Source organism: Mirounga leonina, unplaced genomic scaffold, assembly GCF_011800145.1.
Source record: "Mirounga leonina isolate KUSES-001 unplaced genomic scaffold, KU_Mleo_1.0 Mir_91, whole genome shotgun sequence".
Classification (NCBI taxonomy): Eukaryota; Metazoa; Chordata; class Mammalia; order Carnivora; family Phocidae; genus Mirounga; species Mirounga leonina.
Window position 1 is genome coordinate 19,268,527 of NW_023270839.1, and position 21,571 is coordinate 19,290,097.

The following is a 21,571-nucleotide window of genomic DNA, read 5'->3' on the forward strand; positions in this document are numbered from 1 at the left end:
CAAAGGACTAGAGCATAACTCAGTGATGAAGGGCACAGGCTTCGAAGCCAGACAAACTTGATTCGAATCCCAACTCCACCTCTTAACAAGGTGGCCTCGGGCAGGTTACTGACCATTTTCAGGTCTCAGTTTCCTCATCTGTGAAAAGAATACGAAAATCCTTACTTCCATAAAGTTGTTGTAAGGATTAAATGGCATGTTGTAAATGACATACTGAACACAGTGAATCAATAAATAATGATGATGGTAAATCAAAGGCAAAATGAGGTACCCCATTGAGAGCCAGCCCTCTCTTGACTCAGTAGTCATGATGGCGCCGTGCTGGGGTGGGGTGGGGGGAGGTAAGTTCTGGTGAAAGTGTAAATTCAATAAATAATTAGGACTGCCTCCCCTTATATTCCGCAAGACAGCAGCTCCTACTGACAGGGACAGAGATCTAGACATCATAGCGAAGAAGCTGAAATAGCTCAGCAGTAAAATGCTGAAAATGGGGGACGCCTGGGTGGCTCAGATGGTTAAGCGTCTGCCTTCAGTTCAGGTCATGATCCCAGGGTCCTGGGATCGAGCCCCACATCTGGCTCCTGGCTCAGCAAGGAGCTTGCTTCTCCCTCTCCCCGCTCATGCTTTCTCTCTCTCTCTCTCTGTATCTCTGTGTCTCAAATGAATAAATAACAGCTTATAAAAAAAAAAAAGCTGAAAATGGGAGGGGCAGGGACAGAAACAGCCAAGAAATGTATGAAAAAATGCATTTCCCTGATTATGAATGAGGCAGAGCATCTTTTCATACATTCATGTATTTCTTGACCATTTGTTACCTCGCTGTCCATTAAATACCTGTCTTTGCTAGTTTTTCTGTTGAGTTTGTCTTGTTCAACTTGAATTGTAGGCATCTTTGGATACTGATTTTTTTTATTGGTTAGATGTGTTATAAATATCTTCTTGGGGCACCTGGGTGGCTCAGTCGGTTAAACATCTTACTTCAGCTCAGGTCATGATCCCAGGGTCCTGGGATCGAGCCCCGCATTGGGCTCCTTACGCAGCGGGGAGCTTGCTTCTCCCTCTCCCTCTGCTGCTCCCCCTGCTTGTGCTCACTTGCTCTCTCTGTCAAATAAATAAATAAAATCTTTAAAAAATATATTTTCTCCCACTTTGTGACTTGCCTTTTCACTCTCTTAAGGGCTTTCTTAGTTTAAAAATTCTTAATTAAAATCTCTTAAAATTCTAAATTCTTAATTTACTATTTTTTTCCTTTATAGCTAGTGCTTTTTATGTTCTGTTAAGAAAGTTTTTCTTAGGGCGCCTGGGTGGCTCAGTTGGTTAAACGACTGCCTTTGGCTCAGGTCATGATCCTGGAGTCCCTGGATCGAGTCCCACATCCGGCTCCCTGCTCGGCAGGGAGTCTGCTTCTCCCTCTGACCCTCCCCCCGCTCATGTGCTTTCTCTCATTCTCTCTCGCTCAAATAAATAAATAAAATCTTTAAAAAAAAAAAAAAAGAAAGAAAGTTTTTCTTAGGGGCACATGGGTAGCTCCATCAGTTAACCTCCAACTCAATTTTGGCTCAGGTCATGATCTCAGGGTCATGAGATCGAGCCCCACATTGGGCTCTGCTCTGGGTGTGGAGCCTGCTTAAGATTCTCTCTCTCCCTCTGCCCCTCCACCCTCCACCCCCCACCCCCGCTCTCATGCATGCTCTCTCTCTCTCTCAAAAAAATTAAAATTAAAATTAAAAAAAAGTTTTTCCTAAACCAAAGTCATTCTTCTTTATTATCATTTAGAAACTTAATTTTTCTGCCTTTATATTTGGGTCTATAATCCATCTAGAAATGATTTTTCTTATATAAGATAGGGATCACATTTTGTTGTTTTTCCAACTATTCTGTAATGTTACTTTTTAAACAGGGCAAATGTCTACCAAGGTGTGGTTCTGTTTCCGCGGTCTCTACCATGTTCCACTTGTGTTTACTGATCTTTGTGCCGAATCCACATCTTCTGCCAACAAGTCTTGACATTCAGTAGAGCAAGTACTCCCAACTTGTTTTTCTTCTCCAGTATTGTTTTAACTATATCTGGCTCTTTGCCTTTCCATTAAACTTTAGAATCAGGATGTTGGGTTCCACAAAAAATCCTGTTGGGATTTTCATTGAGATTGCATTGAATCAATCTGGGAAGAATGCATGTCTTGACAATATTGAGTCTTCCTATCCATGAAGAAGGGATATCTCTCCATTTACTCGAGTCTCCTTTAGTATCTTATTTTTTTAATATTTATTTATTTGACAGAGAGAGACACAGCGAGAAAGGGAACACAAGCAGGAGGAGTGGGAGAGGGAGAAGCAGGCTCCCCGCTGAGCAGGGAGCCCGATGCAGGGCTCCATCCTAGGACCCCAAGATCATGACCCAAGCCAAAGGCAGAAGTTCAACTGACTGAGCCACCCAGGCGCCCTCCTTTAGTATCTTTTAATCAAGTTCTTTGATAATTTTCTCCACAAAGGTCTTGAACATCCTTTGTCAGATTTCTTCTAGGCACCTTTTGTTTTTGTTGTTTTTAGGAAGGGCATCTTTCTTAAAATTGTACTCAATTTCTCAGGCATAAACATGCATTTGACTTTTATATCCAATATATTTGCTAAACTTAGTAATTCTAACAATTTAACTGTAGATCCCAAGTTATTTGTCTTAGGTTCTGTTTCTATATAGATAGTAAGGTCATTTGTAAATAATGACAGGACCACCCAGTACATTATGCGCAACTGTATTCAGCAACCTAATTCCTGTTTTACTGCACTGGCTAAAACCTCCAGCATCATGTTAATAATAAAGGAGATAACAGAATCTGTCCGGCTCCCAATTTTAAAGGGAACTCAATCTTAGTGTTTCATTGTTGGATAGACTAGATATAGATTTCTATGTCCTCATGTCTGGGGTGTGTTTCTTATAAACTGCTTAGAGTTTAGAAAAAAAATCTAATCTGAAAACCTTTGTCTTTTAACTGAAGGTTTTAGTCAATTTACACTGATTATGAACATTTATTATATATATAACATTTATTATATATATTTATGAAAATATATTGGATTTATTTCTATCATATTAACCATAACCTTTCTGTTGATATTGATTTTTAAATGTTCCTTTTTTCCTCATTCTGCCTTTTCAAAAATGTAATCAAAGTGTTTTCTCAGGGCGTCTGGGTGGCTCTGTTGGTTAAGTGTCCAACTCTTGATTTCGGCTCAGGTCATGATCTCAGGGTCGTGAGATCAAGCCCCACATCAGGCTCCATGCTGGGCATGGATCCCACTTAAGATTCTCCCTCTCCTTCTCCATCTGCCCCTCTCCCACCTAAAAAATTTTAAAAGTGTTTTATTTTTTTTCTTTCTACTAGTTCGGAAGTTATTGACTATTTCTGTTTTTTCAGTGGTTGCCCTAAATGATTAACACACATTTCATCTTGACAAAGCCTGAAATTGATCAATAGCTTTATTTTCCTCATAAACAGTATGAGGACCGTAAGGCACTTTGACTCCAAGTACTCATAATTTTAGTTCTATATTGATTTTACAACCTTAAAAATAGAAAATATTACAATTTTTAAAACCGTCAATATTCGGTCAGATTTACACATGTTTACCAATTTCTTTTTTTACTGTTCCTTCTTGAGTCTTAGACTTGTCCTCCTAAAATAATTTTGCTTTTTCCTAAAGGACCTTGTTTAGAAGTTTCCTTAGTGAGTGTCTATTTGTAGTAAGCATTCTCAATTTTTATTTGTATAAAATTTCCTCTCACTCATGAAATAGTTTTCCTGGGTAATCAGTAATAGGTTGATCCTCATTAATATCATCTGGCTTACATTCTTGCTGAAATGAGTCATTCTAATTGGTGTCCCTTAATAGGCCATCTGCCTTTCTCTCTGACTGCTTTTAAGATCTCCTCTCTATGGCATTTGCAATATCTCTATGATTTGTCCCAACATATATTTCTATATATCTTTCCTGTTTAGTATTCACTGGAATTCCTGAATCTGAGGATTGGCGTCATTGGTCAATCCTAAAAAATGTCTTAGAATATTAATTCTTTTCATATTTTCTATTATCTTCTTCTGGAACTCCAATTAGATATATGCTGAACTTACTTTGCTCTATCCCAAGTATCTCTTAACCGTTTTTCTCTTTCTTTTTAAAAAACTTCCCATATCTTTGATTCTCTGTGTGATATTCTAGGTGATTTCTTCTGCTCTCCCTTCTAATTCACTAATGCTCACTTCAACATCACATAATCCAATTATTAAATTATTAAATTTCAATGTGTGAAACTTAATTGGATTCTGGTTCAAAAAAAGCAGCTATGGGGTGCCTGGGTGGCTCAGTCAGTGAAGTGTCTGCCTTCGGCTCAGGTCATGATCCCAGGGTCCTGGGATAGAGCCCTGTGTGGAGCTCCCTGCTCAGTGGGAAGCCTGCTTCTCTCTCTGCCCCTTCCCCCACCCCTGCTTGTGCTCTCTCTCTCTGAAATAAATAAATAATTTTTTTTTTTAAAAAGCATCTATAAAAGACATTTGGAGAACAACTGAAGAAATTAGCATATGGATATAGATCTTGGATAATATTAGAGAATAATAGTTAATAATAGTTTCTTAGTGATAAGGGCATTACAGTCAGTAGGAAAGTGCTCTTGTCCTTAGGAGATGCCTGCTGTATCCCAAGTATACTTCTAAGTATTTAGGTGTGAAGTGTCATGATATTGTCAACATTCTTTCAAATGGCTCAGCAAAAAAAATAAAATCTATATATACAAATATAGATAGGTAAAACAAAGATGACGAAATGTTAACAATTGTTGAGTCGAGACATAAGCTATATGGATGTCCGTTCTTTAAACTTTTCTGTAAGTTTGAAATTTTTCATAATATAAATATATAAATAATATAAAGTAGAAAACTATGAGAGTAGAAATTTAAATTTTTAATAGCTGGGTTAAATATAAAATCAAGGAAATCTATGTAGAACAAACAAAAATAGGAAAATACAATAAAATTAGAGGAGGTTTAACATCTGATTTTTAGAAGTTTCACAAAAAGAAAGAAAGGAAAAAGGAAGGAAGGGAGGAAGGAAAGAAATAATTGAAAGGGAGAGAAATGTCAAAGAAATAATATAAGAATATTCCAGAACTGAGGGCAAAATCTCTATATTGAAAGGAGTCACTGAGTGCTCAGCAAAGAATAAAAAAATAAACTCATACCAAGGCACATAAATGTGACTTTTGGAATTGGGGGCAGGAGGAATAGGAAGGAAGGGTAGAAAACCCTAAAAGCTTTCAGAGGGAAACGATAGGTCCCACACAAAGGAATGTTCATCAAGTTATACCATACTTCTCAACAATACCAGATGCTAGAAGCAATGAAACCATGCCTTAAAAATTCTGAGGGAAAATGCTTTTCAACTTAAAATACCTAGCCAAATTCTCAATCATGTGCAAAAGTAGAAAACAGAGTTAGCTGGGCAATGACTCAGGGGACTTACCTTCCATGCACCCTTTCTTACAAAGCTGCAAGTTGTTTGCCAATCCAGTCAAGGAATAAATGAAAGAAGAATTAAGATCTGGGAAATGGAATTCCACCCAGAAAGGCACAGTCAGTCCCAGGCCACAGCTTCTAACCTGGAGGGCAGCCAGTCCAGTCTGTAAGGAGAATGAGGCTGCAAAGGAAGGCCTTGGGGGGAGAGCAAAGGAACCACTAGGTTATCTGATGAGTTTAAGTATTTGGAGAAACTGCTTACTGAGGAAAAGCATTGATAGATACATAGAAAATCAGAAAATTATAAAGAATAAGAGAAAAGAAACATTTCTACAGAAAGGACTCTACAGCATAATACTTAGCTAAGAAGTGAACAATATTCACCTAATCATACTCAAGTAAATTCAGAATTTTAATTTTACCAAAATTTGTAACTATTTGGGAAACTATTTGGGAAAAATGGTGGGCAAAGCATAATGTGAGAAGCCTAAATCTCATTTGTCAAAATAGGAACTCTGCTGATACTTTCTAAAAATAATAAATTAGGGCCGCCTGGGTGGCTCAGTCAGTTGAGTCTCCAACTCTTGGTTTCGGCTCAGGCTGTGATTTCACGGTCCTGAGATCCAGCCCATGTCGGGCTCTGCACTCAGCATGGAGTCTGCTTGGGACTCTCTTTCCCCCTCCCTCAGCCCCTCCCCACTGTGCTCTCTCTCTCTCAAATAAATAAATAAATCTTAAAAAAAAAAGTAAAGAGAGATCCATGATGAAAGACTGGACTCTTAATAATAATAATAAATTAAAAACTAACAATAGAAAGATATTATTTAGGGGCGCCTGGGTGGATCAGTCGGTTAAGTGTCTGCCTTCAGCTCAGGTCATGATCCCAGGATCCCAGGAGGACTGAGCCCCGCATTGGGCTCCCTGCTAAGTGGGGAGCCTGCTTCTCTCTCTCCCTCTGCTCTTCCCCCCAGCTTGTGATCTCTCACTCTCTCTCAAATAAATAAATAAATAAATAAACCTTTTTTTTAAAAAAAGAAAGATATTATTTAGAAATATAGAGGTAAATCCCAAAAGAAATTGCTAAAAGAATTAAAAGTTGGGGCGCCTGGGTGGCTCAGTCAGTTAAGCGTCTGACTCTTGATTTTGGCTCTGGGTCATGAGATCAAGCCCCAAGTCGGGCTCCACACTCAGCACAGAGTCTGCTTAAGATTCTCTCACTCCCTCTCCCTCTGCCCCTCCCCTCACTCACTCACTAATTAATTAATTAATTAATTAATTAATTAATTAATTAATTAAATTTAAAAAAAAGAATTAAAAGTAGCTGTCTCTGAGGAGAGGGATTTGCCGGGCAAGAGGCTGCTATTCCTCTATGTACCTTTTGTATTGTTTGATTTTTTAAAACTTTGTTCATGTATAAATGTAATAAAAATATACTTATTTCTTAAAAGAACTGACCTCAAAAATTATATTGAGCTGTTACAGTACTCTGTAATGCTAATGTCATGGATTCAAACCCCAGTGGACATAAGAATCTCCTGGGATGCTTCTTTAAACTGAAGAGTCCCAGAGCCCTACCAAGAATATGTGAATCCTTAGGTCTAGGGTGAATCCTGGGAATCTGCTTTTTAAACTGGCATCCAGGTGATTCTGATGCAGGTCGTCCAAAGACCACACTCGGAGGAGCCCAGAGCAGGTGCAGGCTGGCAGGAGTCAGTGACTGGACAGGGGCAGCATCCCCCGAGGGGGCAGGCTGCCAGGCCCCGGGGTCCACCTGCGTCGGCTCCCAGCTCTCACATTCGAGTCGTCCATCGAAGCATGGTGAAACTTTGAAAAAGCTGGGCTTTCTTGTGAATGTAATTCCGACACACACGTATCCTTCCTTCCCCACCCACGTTCTCTGCCTCAAAGTTCCTGAATTTGTAAGCGTGGAAGTCCGTCTGTTGCCACAGGGCCTACTCTAACGGGGACTTGCGTCTGAGGTCACGTTACCCACCCTCCACAGATTAGAGTCCCTGAATGGCCAGTCAAGGTCTTTGGGGGGATGGGGCAGGGACATCAGGAGAATGAAGGCTTCATTAACCTCAGACAATGGCTCGGAGCAGATTCCTTCTATGCATTCAGCAGCCTGTATAGGATTAGTGTATACAGCATGTTTCGAAGGCCCCATGCTGTATCCCCCTGGCCGCCAGTGTGAAAGGCATGAATGCCTTTTGCTGAGGCAGGGTAAGCCTCTCAGCAACTACATTTTTCCTTTTTAAAGAAAGAATCCCAGCAAGGCCGATGGAAGTCCCCTGGAGTTCTCCAAGCCACCATGGCCTGTCCTGGGGCTGTCCCTGGCTCTCTTGCTCCCCTTGCTGGCTCGCTCTCTGGCTGGCATGGTGTTGCCCCTTGACCGTGGGCTCAGGGGCCTCCAGCCAAAGCTGCTGACTCTGACCACGGCCTTTCTCTGGGCTGTGTTCATTTGCATTGCGCTGCTGAGGGCGGAGGAGTTATATAGGCTCCGGCCCATTCACGGGAGGATTAGGCCTGCACTGAGGGCGCAGGGGGAGAGAGGCCGCAGGGAAGGCCCAGCTCCTCTCCCTGAGCGGCCACCATGCCCTACCTGCTGCCAGGATTCTTCTGTGACCGCGTGATCAGGGAGCGGGACAGGAGAAATGGAGAGGGCACCGTCACACAGCCCCTCAAGTTTGAGGGGCAGGATTTTGTTGTTCTCAGACGACGGTGCCTAGCTCAGAAGTGCCTCTTTGAAGACCGTGTGTTCCCAGCAGGGGTTCAGGCCCTGGGCTCCCATGAGCTGAGCCAGAAAACCAAGATGAAGGCCATCACATGGAAAAGGCCAAAGGTAGGGATGGGAGGGACGGACGGGGCTTCAGGACCCAGTTCCTGGGGACAGGATGTCAGGTGGTCCAGAGCCTTGAAGCCGAGAACCCACGACCTGAGCAAGTGGCTTATCAAGGCTCCCTGACCCATGTGCCCCCAGAATGCCTTCCTGCTTGCTCCTGAAACTGGAGATGTTATTTTCTGTTCCTGAACTAGAGGTTATTATAACCCTCTAGAGGTCTCTGAGCCTGTAAATATTTTTAGGAGAGCTAATGCCCTGGCTTTAATTCGTAGTAAAATAGTAAGGCATAATTGATGATCAAGTCTTCTTGAGAGCAGGTATTCTGGGGATGGTAAAGCGGAGTGGCTAAGAGCACTGAGGCTCGCAGTTGCAAGGAGATTTCCACGAAAGGTGGTGAACAGCTAAGAAACAGGAGGCTGTGGGAGGCTGGAGACGCCTTGGGAACCTTGCGCCTGAGGCTGGCTCATTAGGGATGCGCCGCTTCTGTTTAAACAGAAAGGTCCGTGCTGACCAGCCAGGCTTCTTACAATGCAATGTGGTGCATCCACATTTAGGATTATGTGTTTTCTTGGAGAATTGCCTCCTTTATCATTATGTGATGCAACTCTTTATCCCTAATATTCTTTGTTATGAAGTCGTCTTCGTCTGAAATTAATACAACTACTCCAGCTTCCCTCTGATTACTGCCAGCATGGCATATCCTTCTCTAGCTACCCGAGTCTTTATGTTTAAAGGGAGTTTCTCGTAGACAACATATAGACGAGTCTCTTTTTTTATCCGCGCTCACAATCTCTATCTTTTCACTGGCGTATTTAGACCATTCCCACTTAAGTGATTATGATACGGCTAGACTCCTATCTACCATGTTTGTAACTGTTTTCTATTTGTTAACAATTGTTCTTTGCTTCTCCTCTCACCTCTCTTCTGCCTTTTCTAATAATTTAATATTCTTCATGATTCCATTTTATCTCCTCTCTTAAGTGTATCAATTATACTTGTTTTAATGTTAATGGTTATGCTACAGTTTCCAATATACATTTACAACTAATCTAATTCCACCTTCAAATAACACTATGCTGTTATATATGCAGTCTAACACTTTATACTAGAAAATGCCCAGTTCCTCCCTGGCTTCCCTTCATTCATTTTACCTGTGCATATGCGATCATTACTCAACACATTGTTATTATTATTACTTTAAATAAAGTTATCTTTAGGGGCGCCTGGGTGGCTCAGTCGTTAAGCGTCTGCCTTCGGCTCAATTCGTAATCCCAGGGTCCTGGGATCGAACCCCGCATCGGGCTCCCTGCTCTGCGGGAAGCCTGCTTCTCCCTCTCCCACTCCCCCTGCTTGTGTTCCCTCTCTTGCTGTGTCTCTCTCTGTCAAATAAATAAATAAAATCTTTAAAAAATAAAGTTATTTTTAGATTAAGAATAAGAAAAACCCAAGTTTTATTCTACCTTCCTTTATTCCTTCTCTGAAGATCTTCCTTTCTTTAGGTAGGTCCAGGTTTCTGACCTCTATCATTTTCCTTCTCCCTGAAGCACTTCTCTTAACGTGTCTTGCAAGGCAAGTCTGTGGGCAATAAATTCTCTCTGGTTTTACTTGCCTGAGAAAGTCTTTCTCAGTCAGTCTTTTTTTTTTTTTTTAAGATTTTTTTATTTATTTGACAGAGAGAGACACAGCGAGAGAAGGAACACAAGCAGGGGGAGTGGGAGAGGGAGAAGAAGGCTTCCCACGGAGCAGGGAGCCCAATGTGGGGCTCGATCCCAGGACCCTGGGATCATGACCTCAGCCGAAGGCAGACACTTAATGATTGAGCCACCCAGGTGCCCCTCTCGTTCAGTTTTTTTTTTTTTTAAAGATTTTATTTATTTTTTAGAGAGCGAGCGAGAGAGAAACAGCATGAGAGGGGAGAAGGTCAGAGGGAGAAGCAGGCTCCCCACCTAGCAGGGAGCCCGATGCGGGACTCAATCCCAGGACCCCGGGATCATAACCTGAGCCGAAGGCAGATGCTTAACCATCTGAGCCACCCAGGCGCCCTCTCGTTCAGTTTTGAAAGATAATTTCTTGCAGCTAGAATTCGAGTTTGGTGGGTTTTTCTTTCATCAATTTAAATATTTCAATCCAGGGGCACCTGAGTGGCTCAGTCAGTTAAGCATCCTACTCTTGATCTCAACTCAGGTCTTAATCTCAGGTCATGAGTTCAAGCCCCAGCATGGAGCCTACTTAATAATTATTTATTAGTTTTTAATAATTAATTTCAATCCAGTCTTTCTCACTTACATGGCTTCTGAAGAGAAGTCTGCTGTAATTACTACCTTTGTTTCTCTGTAGGAAAGGTATTTTTCCCCTCTTGGCTTCTTTCAACATTTTTTTTGTCTCTGGTTATCTGCAGTTTGAACACGATATGCCTAAGTATAGTTTTGTGTCATTGTATTTTGCTGGTACTTACGCCATTTGGTGTTCTTTGAGCTTCCTGGATCTGTGGTTTGGTATCTGTCATTAATTTTGCAAAGTTACGTTTGCAAAGTTGCATTGTTACTTCAGATATTTCTTCTGCTCTGTTCTCTGTTTCTTTTCCTCTGGTATTCTGGTTATGCATGTGTTACACCTTTTGAAATTATCCCACAGTTTTTGGATGTTCTGCTCTGGTTTTTTTGGCTTTGGGTTTGTTTTGTTTTGTTTTGTTTTTTCATTATTTTTCCCTTTGCATTTCACTTTGGGAAGTTCCTCTTGTCTCACCTTCAGTCTCATTGCTTTTTCCCCTTGTCTTTACCCAGTTTGTGGATGAGCCCATCAAATATACGTTACAGTGTTTTTTATTTACATCATTTCCTTTTCATTCTTTCTTAGTGTTTCCATCTTCCTGCTTATACTACCCATCTTTTCTTGCACATTATCTACTTTTTCCATTAGACTCCTTGATGTACTCATCATGGTTATTATAATAACGATTCCTGCCTAATAATTTAGACACCTGTGTCATATCTGAACCTAGTTCTGCTTTCTCTCTTCACACTATTTTTGTTTGCCTTTTGGCATCCTTTGTAGTTTTTGCCTGAAGCCAGACATGTTGTTTTGGGTAATAAGTGAGATGGATAATCCTTTGCCATGAGGATTTATGTTAGGCTGACTGGGAGTTGTGCAGTGTTTAATGCCTCTTGTAGCTGCAGGGGCCAGAGCCTTCAAATTCTTCTAGTATTTTTGTTTTGCCCTTCACCCCACCCTCCTCTTGCCTTTGAACTTTCCTAAGTACTCCTTCTCAGTGTTTACACCTAGAAGCTCTTGGGCTGTAAGTGGCTGTTATTACACTGAAGCCCTGTTGATGAGGTGTTAAGGTGGGAAGGGAAGTGTTCCATAATCTAATGATTAAATCTCCACCTTTTAATGGGCCTATGTGACCTTCATACACATTTCCCCATTGGTATAGCGTTTTTTCCCCTTCTTAGGTGAGAAAGGAAGGCTGGAGGGGGCTGGAAGGGACACAGTGCCCTTCCCCCAACTTAGGTAAGACTCTGGAAAAGAGGGGGATCTCTCTTAGACCTTCACCATGAGAACTTGGTGGGATTTTTGGAGGTAAAAACCATGAAAGTATGTGTGGGAGTGGGGGAGGATCATCCCAAGACTGTGGCCTCCAGAAGTTTCTTACTCTCATGCTAGTCTACGCTCAGCCTCCAGAAATTCATCAAAATTACCAGTTAAGTGTTTCTACCACTTCATGGCCTCAGCAGCTTCTGTTCTAGATAAGCACATCTCGGCTGTAACTCTCTAGTTTCACTTGTGTCCATATTTCAGGGTGGTGGATTGCCCTGCAACCTCAGTTCTCTAATGGGTCCAAGCAAAGATGCTGATTTTCAGTTTGTTCAGCTTTTTCTTGTAGTAAGGACAAGAGTGATGACTTTCAAGCTCTTCACATGTTGGAACTGAACCAGAAGTCCTCCACATATATCTATTTTAGCCCATCCTTTTAAGTGTATGTTTCTATTTATTTTATAATGCACAGTATATGTTAGGGCAATCAATATACACATATATAATTTAAAACCAAAAAGAATATTTACATAGGGTTGCATGTTCAAAAATATTTTACTGCTGGAGGTAAACAATAAAAGTTTGGAGTCACTATGGAACACTTCATCTAAAACTAATGATGTAATGTATGGGGATTAACATAAGAATAAAAAACATAAAAAAAAAATACTAAGAAAAGTTTGGAGTCACTGTGCGAACCATGGTACCCAAGAACTGAGGAAATGGTCATCTGTTGCCATTGCTGGGACTCCATCATTGACAGATCCAGTCTCCAGGCTAAATTATAGCCAAAGGAAGAGCTAGAAATCTTAGGTCCCCAAGCTAAAATGACAGAGCTGGGACCATTTACCCTTTGTTCATATTAGCCAACATAAACAGGTCTCAGACCCTCTAGGGGGTATTTACATAGTGTTTTTAAGTAAGGAAAGAGGGAGAAGTATGTGGTAGGGAGGGGTATCTAGGCAAATCAGAGCTTGTTTATGAATTAACCTTCAATAAGCTTGGTAACTGATCCTCACCAAACAGACATCTTTTATGAGGACAAACAGTTAAGAGCCTCTAGGCTGGAGGGCAGGCAGGGATGATTTCTCATTTTATTGTACCTTTAATTCCCCCAGCTCTGTACATACTTGGGGGCTCAATTAACGTTTGGTGAACCATAGCTAAGGTGGTGTTGAAGGTAAATGTGGTATATTGGGGAATCTACTACTGCAAAAAACGTAACTCCATTCCAATACCTGGACCTCCAAATAGATGGACGAGATATCAGAGTAGTTACTGCTGCCTTTCCAAGTAGCCAGCCCTGGAACTGGTGAGCAGGAAGACGATGAAGCATGCCTCTGAATGCATATCCCAAGGAGAAGAAGCTATACCTGTAACAACTAAAAACTGTAGCTACAAGTTGGGTATTTGAATCACTATATAATATATTCCTTATAGCAGGGGCAGAACATCCAGTAGTCAAGGGTTTCAGCTGGCAAGTAGGAGAGACCCAACTCAAATTAGCTTAAACCAAAACAAAAACAAAAACAAAAACAAAAAACTCATAGAATTTGAATGTTCAAGGGTGATGTTGGATTCAGACACACCTAAATCCAGCCCTCAAACCTTGTCATCAAGACACAGTCCCTAATAGCATCTATCTATAGACCTATCATCTGTTTATATATCTGTCCTCACCTCCTCTCTCTCCCCCCATCCCCATCTGTTTCCTCTGAGTTGGCTTTAGTCTCAAGCAGACTAACTTCGCAAGGGGCAAAGGTGCCACTGGCAGCTTCAGGCTGACCTTCTACCAGTTTAGCAACCATAGCAGAAGAATGTACAGTTGACTCTTGTGTAAACTGCATGGGTCCACTTATACATGGATTTTTTTTTTATAAATCCAGTATTGTACTGTAAATGTATTTTCTCTCCCTTATGATTTTCTTAATAATATTTTCTTCTTCCCAGCTAATATTATTGTAAGAATACAGTATAAAATACATATAACATACAAAATACATGTTAAGCGACTGTTTAGGTCATCGGTAAGGCTTCTAGTCAAGAGTAGGCTACTGGTATTAAGCTTTTAGGGAGTCAAAAGTGATATGTGGATTTTTGATTGTGCAGGGGTCGATGCCTCCAATCCCAGTGTAGATCAAGGACCAATTATATATATTTTTTCTCAATAGTTAACAACAAAAGTCTTAGCCGATACCTCATTGACCCAGATTTGGTCATGTGCCCATCCCTGAACCAATCACTCTCACTCACTAGTTGCCCCTACTATATGTCTAGAGCTGGGTGAAGGGGGAAGCTCACCAGAAGGGTGTGATTTGACAGTGGAGCTGTTCCCCAGTGAAAAGGTGAGGTATAACCCTGGGAGAAGGGGCTGTTTTCCAAGGAAGCAAAACACTGGGGAGACCAAAAAACATGTCCGCTATCCCTTACTTGGCTTCTTTTTAAGAGGAAGGAGTCTTGGAGCACCTGGGTGGGTCAGTTGGTTAGGTATCTGCCTCAGGTCACGATCCTGGGGTCCTGGGATCCAGCCCAGCCTCAGGCTCCCTGCTCAGTGGGGAGTCTGCTCCTCCCTCTCCCTCGGCTCCTCCCTCACTGCTTGTTCTCTCTCTCGCTCTCTCTCAAATAAATAAAATCTTTAAAATAATAATAATTTTTTAAAGAAGAGGAAGGAGTCTTGGTCTGGAATAATGAGTTTTACCTTTTGTCTTTGTGGAAAATGGTTTTTTTTGTTTTTGTTTTTGTTTTTAAAGATTTTATTTATTTATTTGACAGAGAGAGACACAGCGAGAGAGGGAACACCAGCAGGGGGAGGGGGAGAGGGAGAAGCAGGCTTCCCGCGGAGCAGGGAGCCCGATGCGGGACTCGATCCCGGGACTCGATCCCGGGACTCCAGGATCATGACCTGAGCCGAAGGCAGTCGCTTAACCAACTGAGCCACCCAGGAGCCCGGAAAATGGTTTTTAAAAACCACAATCTGGGGGCACCTGGCTGGCTCAGTCAGTAGAGCATGTGACTCTTGGTCTCGGGGTTGTGGGCTCTATCCCCACATTGGGCAAGGAGCCTACTTAAAAAATAATAATAAAATCTTAAAAAAAAACCCACACACAACACAATCTGGATGTTGATGTTCTCTTTATTACCAGATTGTTACTGCTTCTAGGTTTTTGGGGAGATTTTTTTGGTGGGGGTTGTTTAGTTGTTTTCAATGCAGAGAGATAGGAAATATTTTCTTAGGAAAAAAAGAAATCATGAGTTATATTTATATATCTAATTCAACTCTAACATTGCAGAGTTGTTACTTAAATTATTTGATTTTGTAATATTACATATTTTCTTTTATGGTAAAAAAAATCTTGGTACCTAATGACATTAATATAAGTTCTTATTTATCATATAGCGTACATGTCAAAGTTTTGAAATAATGACATTATTATTATTATTTCTTATGATTCGTATTTCTTTATGATTTGGGTTTTTGACCTTAGGATCTATCCCAAGAGGAATAAAGAGTCAAAATACTACATTTTAAGTCACTTGAAATAATTCTTTTTATGTGTGTGGTCATGTCACCAACTTGATATGCAGTTAAGCTCCTTTGCTTCAATTTGCTTTCAGCTTTTACAAACTGTTTTTAAAAATTGTCTTTCTTGGGGCACCTGGGTGGCTCAGTCTTTAAGCATCTGCCTTCGGCTCAGGTCATGATCCCAGGGTCCTGGAACTGAGACCAGCATCGGGCTCCCTGCTCAGCGGGAAGCCTGCTTCTCCCTCTCCACTCTCCCTGCTTGTGTTCCCTCTCTCGCTGTCTCTCTCTCTGTCAAATAAATAAATAAAATCTTTTAAAAAAAATTGTCTTTCCTTTTATTTTGGCTTTAAGAAAAAAAAAAAAATTTTTTTAAGTAGGGCTCCATGCCCAACATGGGGCTTAAACTCATGACCCTGAAGTCAAGACTAGCAACACTCTACAAGACTGAGCCAGCCAGGTATCGCTTGGTTTTTAATTATGTACAAATTTACTTGGTTCCTAAGTCAAAACTCTTTTCAGTTATATTCAGTTTTACTTCCATCCCTATTCCCACCACCTTCCCCCTATAGGTAACCTTTTTATGAATTCTTGATTGGGGTTTATCCTTCCATTGCATTAAGAGTTTCAGACAAGAGGTGCATGCCGTGTGACCTTAGCAAGACATTGCATCCAGTAGGAGGGTGAGATCCCCGAGTACAGGGAGCTTCAACTCAACACGGGTATATGGAGTTGTCATGGGGGCTGGCATGGGGAGAGAGACATGCGCAGACACACAAGGAGATACAGAGAGAGAGAGAGAGGGCTGGGTCACAGGGATAGCAAGGCTTCTTCAAGCTCTGAGGAATGGTGTTAAAACCAAAACAAAGAATCTACAATTATTTCAAAATTTTCTAAGTTAAAAAACAAAGCGTAAGTCCTAGAAAGAAAAAACAAGAGCGCCCTCTGTTGGCCGCTGTTGGACTGCACATAATCTGTAGTTGTAAACTACAGCCCCCGCCCGGCCCGGGGTGCGTACTGGGTTAGCTTGAGTCAAGAAATGTGCCCTGGGGCTCCCTGATCTCAGGTCAGGTCTTGATCTCTCAGAGTCGTGAGTTCAAGCCCCGAGTTGGGTGCCACACTGGGTGTGGCGCCTACTTAAAAAAAAAAAATGTACCCTCAACTGACCTGGGGGCCTGCAGGGCCCACACCAAATTTACTCTCTGCTCTCCCCAGCTCTCAAGTGCTACAGACCCTGGGATCTATGCTGATTCTAAATATCTATGTTACCACATCTTGGCAAGAAAGATCTTTATTTTCCTTCCTGCACTTATTTTCCTGGCATAGAAAACAACAACAACAGCCATGCTTTCTGTCGTCCCTTGCCAAAGATACGACAGTAACAACATTGCCCTGACTCTCAAGGTATATCCTTACGTAGATAGTATGTCAGTGTGAGGGAACAATGTCGAACAATGGGAAAAGGAGGCATGTTTCTGGCTTCCGCCACTTACTAGCTGTGTGTCCTTGGGCAAATTCCCTCACCTCTCTGAGCCCTGGTTTCCTTATCTGAAAAATAAGAATGAGAGTATCCAATTCACAGGCTGTTTGGGGGGCTTACCTGAGTGGTGTGTACAACGCTCCTGATGTGGGATGTCAGCACGACATTACATAAGGAGCCTCAATAAACAATAGCTCCTACTACTGTCATTATTTCCTTTCTGTTTCACAGGAAATTTGCGAGAATCCCCGATTTATCATTGGTGGAGCCAACAGAACTGACATCTGTCAAGGAGATCTAGGTAGGCAAGTCCCCTGAGATCATATCCAGCCAAACAATCAAGGGGTGATTAAAAGGTGTGGTCCCTTTACAGGAAGTAAAGGGACAATAATCTGGTTTTGGTCTTAATGCATTTTGGGGAGGAGGCTTTTCTAACAGTACTTCATGCCCATGTATCTATGTGCTGGTGATGGCTTCATTTACTTTCTGTTCCTCCCACATCTCTCATCAGTTCTTTGCCTCCTGTCACGGGAGATATGCCTCATTCCACAGCATCCTCCCTAGAGTCTCAAGGACACTTGCACACCCCACTCCGCAAGATAAAAGCCTTGCTTTTAACTGTACCCACTCCCTTAAAAGAGAGCTCTGAAACTCTGCGCACCAAGCACGTCCCTGGAATCTATATGGAATCTGTATGCACACGGAAAGTGCACTTGTAACTCACTCTCTTGTTGACAATGCCCCAGCGTCGCTCCATATGAAAGGAGTCTTTCCACAAAGATGGCAGTTGCCACAGGATGCGCGTCCAGTGTTCTGTCTGGGTGGTCAGCTTGGCTCTTCCACCAGACCTTCCTCTCAGGAAGTATTCTCTCCGGTGTGGACCGCGGGAAAGCTCTGCGAAGCAAAACTGGAGAGAACATCAACAGGCATAGTTTAAAAGTTGCGGGGAAAGAGCATCCAAGACCCAGTGAAACGAACTTGGCTTATTTGGCCCCAGAAAGAGAGGCTAAGGAGGTTTTCAGTATCTGGGTTCCTGCACCCGGGGGAAGGCTGCCTACAGAGCCCTGGGCAAGCTCATAATCTGGACCTTCTAACAGAAACTGTTTCAAAGGAGAGGCTTGCTTCTTCTGGAGGGGGGTGGGACGTGGTGGGGGAGGGCGGGGGGGGGTAGGGCTGCTGGCCGCTCTTAGTCTCCCCTCTGCAGGCTCAAGGATGCCCTCACATCTGCACAGCCAAACAAAGGCCTTGCACAACTTAACCCATCCTCCTTAGAGGGCAGCTCTGTGACTGCGAGTGTACCAGGCATGCCCCCTGGGCATTCTCTCTCTCTCTCTCTCTCTCTCTCTCACACACACACACACACACACACACACATATAGCAAAATGACTACACACCATGCTCTGCCAGAAAGGAAGTTCAGGGAATAAGAAAATATCCCACCTCATTCTATTGTGAGCAATGTCTTCGTGCCCCCTGTAAACTGGTTGCAGGGCAGCTGCCCAACCGACTTTCCTTCCAGTACCAATGGACTTGGCCGATGGCTCTCAGATGCTCAGGCTCCCCCAAAGGGGAGAAATGCACTCAAGTTGCAAAGGTCTGGGCAGTGCAGATTTCATACGGGTGTTAGGAAGAATGACCCAATGTTGACCTACTGCTCTGTCTTCCTTGAGGCCCAAAAAGGAAGTGAGCTTATATTACAGAGGGAGGAATTGCCTACAGCCTCCAGGTAAACCTGTCAGAAGGGAGTAGGTTACCCTGACCTCATTGCCAAGGGACCACTAGCAAACTGCTCTGGGTCGACACCTCTGGAAGTAGGACAGTGAACACTGAGTGAACTCGTTCGGCAGAAGGGTCAGCTGGGATGGGGCCTTTTTCCTCCCCGGATGTAACCCCTGCCCTGTACTTGCCTGCAGGGGACTGCTGGTTTCTCGCAGCCATTGCTTGCCTGACCCTGAATGAGCGCCTGCTTTTCCGAGTCATACCCCACGATCAGAGTTTCACCGAAAACTACGCGGGGATCTTCCACTTCCAGGTGAGGGAACTGGAGTGTGGTTAAGAGGCCCAGCTGCTGTCCACCCAGCCCCGGTCTCCTGGCCTTGCCTTCCCAGCAGCTTCAGGAAAGGTTCCACCCACACCCTCCCCGCCTTGGCCGTGGGCAGGGACCCCCTTAAGGCCTCAGGCCTGCGAGGAAGCAGTTGTTTATCTCTGCCCCCTGAGCCTGTCTCCCCCTGCCCCCCACCTTCCGCTGTGCCCCAGAAAGGCAGGAAGACATCCTGTTTGCTGGCCTGCGGGTCTATTTTTGCCTCTCCGGCTGGCTGGCTGCTACGCTATTACCCACATCCCTTCTCAAGTAGGTCCCAAGCTACTAGCAATGGGAATTCGTAAGGCCCTTTGGTTCACGAAGGAAACAACGGGCGCCCTGCGTGATTATGGCTCCTTTTCTTGTTGCCCTTTAAGGCGGGTCTATACGGCCTCTCACACTCCCCTTTTCTAGGGAAGGGAGTCTGGTCCCCTGGAAGGAAAGTCTGGTCAATCTGGGGACCAGGCTTCTGGTTCGGCCCCTAAATGAGTCTTTGGTTTCCAGATGCAATTAAACCACTGGAAATTTTCTAGATCCAAATTGTCCTGTCAGAGAGCCAAATCCTGGTGCTGGCCCAGCACTGAAGTGAGTTCCACATGTGGGGATCCAGCAGAGGCTGGGATTCTGAGGCATCGATCTGTTTCCAGCCCTGGAAGCTCCTAATGTCCTGGAACTGACCTGAGTCATCACTTGGTGTACCTGCTGATCTTGTACCTCAGCACTGAAGGCCTCAGAAAAGGTCCCTGATCAGGTTCAGGTTCACGGTCCTGCTGCCCCCTGGAGCATGGGTAAGGCAGCCAGGTCCTCATTTTTGTTTCTCTCCTGGGCCCTCAAGCTACTAAGTATCCCTCTGATATTTCAAGGGTCTTATGCCTCGAGGGTCATATATATAAAGACCAGATAGATTTTTGCCCTCTTTTCAATAAGGGAGAAAATGTCATTAGAAAGAGATTAAACCGTATTTGGCCTTCTTCAGTTAAAACTGATTTGTTCAAGAAAGAACAACATCCAGGGGCGCCTGGGTGGTTCAGTCGGTTAAGCAGCTGACTCTTGATTTTGGCTCAGGTCATGATCTCAGGGCCGTGAGATTGAGCCCCTGTCGGTCTCTTCGCTCAGTGTGGAGTCTGCTTCAGATTCTCTCCCTCTCCATCCAGCTCATGCTCTATCTCAAATAAATAAATAAAACCTTTAAAAAAGAAGAGAGAGAGAACAACATCCAGAACTGGAATTAGTAGACAATGATCCTGTTACAGCCAGAGTCTATTCTGGGCCACTTCCCTCTTCCCTGTCAATCTTTCTTCTTCAGCAGCAATTTCTACCTTGTTTGTCATCAAGAAATCTATAATCAATACGTCACCCTCACCTAGACCAGTAGTTCTCAACACTGGCTGCACATTAGAATCAGTTAAAATACCTAAAATACAATACGTAGACCCCACTCCAGACCTACTGAGCAGGAGAATGAAAATCTCAAGTCCTCAGATGTGCACGGAGCACCTACCATCCCCAGGACAGTCCTGGACTGTGTGGAAGAGATAAAGTGGTAGGTACCTCACTTTCTGCCCCCGAGGAACTCACGGTCCAGTTAGACAAAGATACGCACGTCCCAAACCATAAGAATATGGACGAGCACCAAGGCGCAGAGTGGAGGAAGTGGGACTGCTTGTCAAAGAGACTCTAAGGAATGTGGAGTAGAGACACGTTTCCCAAAGGTGGTCTGACAATGTGACTCGTTGTTTTTGTGCAGTTCTGGCGCTATGGAGACTGGGTGGATGTGGTTATCGATGATTGCCTGCCGACTTACAACAATCAACTGGTTTTCACCAAATCGAACCACCGCAATGAATTCTGGAGTGCTCTGCTGGAGAAGGCTTATGCTAAGTAAGGCAACACTTTAGGATGTGAGGCAGGGCTAGAGGTGGGGGGCTGCAAACTCCAGCCAAAGTCTTGTCACAAGAGAAGGTATTTGTGTGTGCATGTGTGTGCGTGCGTGTGTTTGTGTGAGTGTGTTCAACTGTGACCCAAAGTCAGAGACGATCGGGTCTAGGCAGCAATGGCTCAAACTAAAAACACTATATTTAAGAGTAGAATGAAGACATGTGTAGAAAATCTTTAGATATAGCTTCCCATAGCGAGCACTTTAATTCTGCCTTTAGAATTAAAGGTTGGTGTTGCAAGTCTTGGATCTGAGCATTGTATCTGTGAAGCTCACATCCCAGGGTCTTGCTTGGCTCAACCTCCTGATCTTGCAGTATATTAATAAAGTCATGTTATCTCTCAACTCCGAAGCTTCACCCCAGCTACTACTAATGGCTTTAATGGAACCCTTCCTTAGGGTTTAGGGTATGGTGGAAAGAGAACTATCAGGAGGTAGGAATAGCTGGGTTCCTGTCCCAGTGCTTCCGGGTCTCTGGTGCCTTGGGTAAGCCACTTGGCCTCTGGAGCTCAGTTTTCCAATGTGAAGAAAGGGAGTCGTAGTATCCATCCCATTAGCTTACAGGGTTGTTGGGGGATTAGATAAGAAAACATCACAGGACCTGAGAGTAAAATTCTGGTGGCATGGCACCTGGGTCATGTCTCCTGGAACCCTGTGATCTCAGATTGATC

General features: G+C 43.3%; 1 protein-coding gene across 1 annotated transcript in view; it reads left to right on the forward strand.

Moving 5' to 3' along the window:
* The window catches only part of CAPN3 (calpain 3), a 49,164-nt gene that overhangs the window by 7,825 nt on the left and 19,768 nt on the right, over positions 1–21,571 (forward strand). Inside the window, exons 2-4 of the mRNA XM_034994541.1 lie at positions 17,115–17,184; positions 18,798–18,916; positions 20,712–20,845. Of these exons, the coding sequence (XP_034850432.1) occupies positions 17,115–17,184; positions 18,798–18,916; positions 20,712–20,845 (323 nt within the window). The remainder of the gene's footprint in view (positions 1–17,114; positions 17,185–18,797; positions 18,917–20,711; positions 20,846–21,571) is intronic.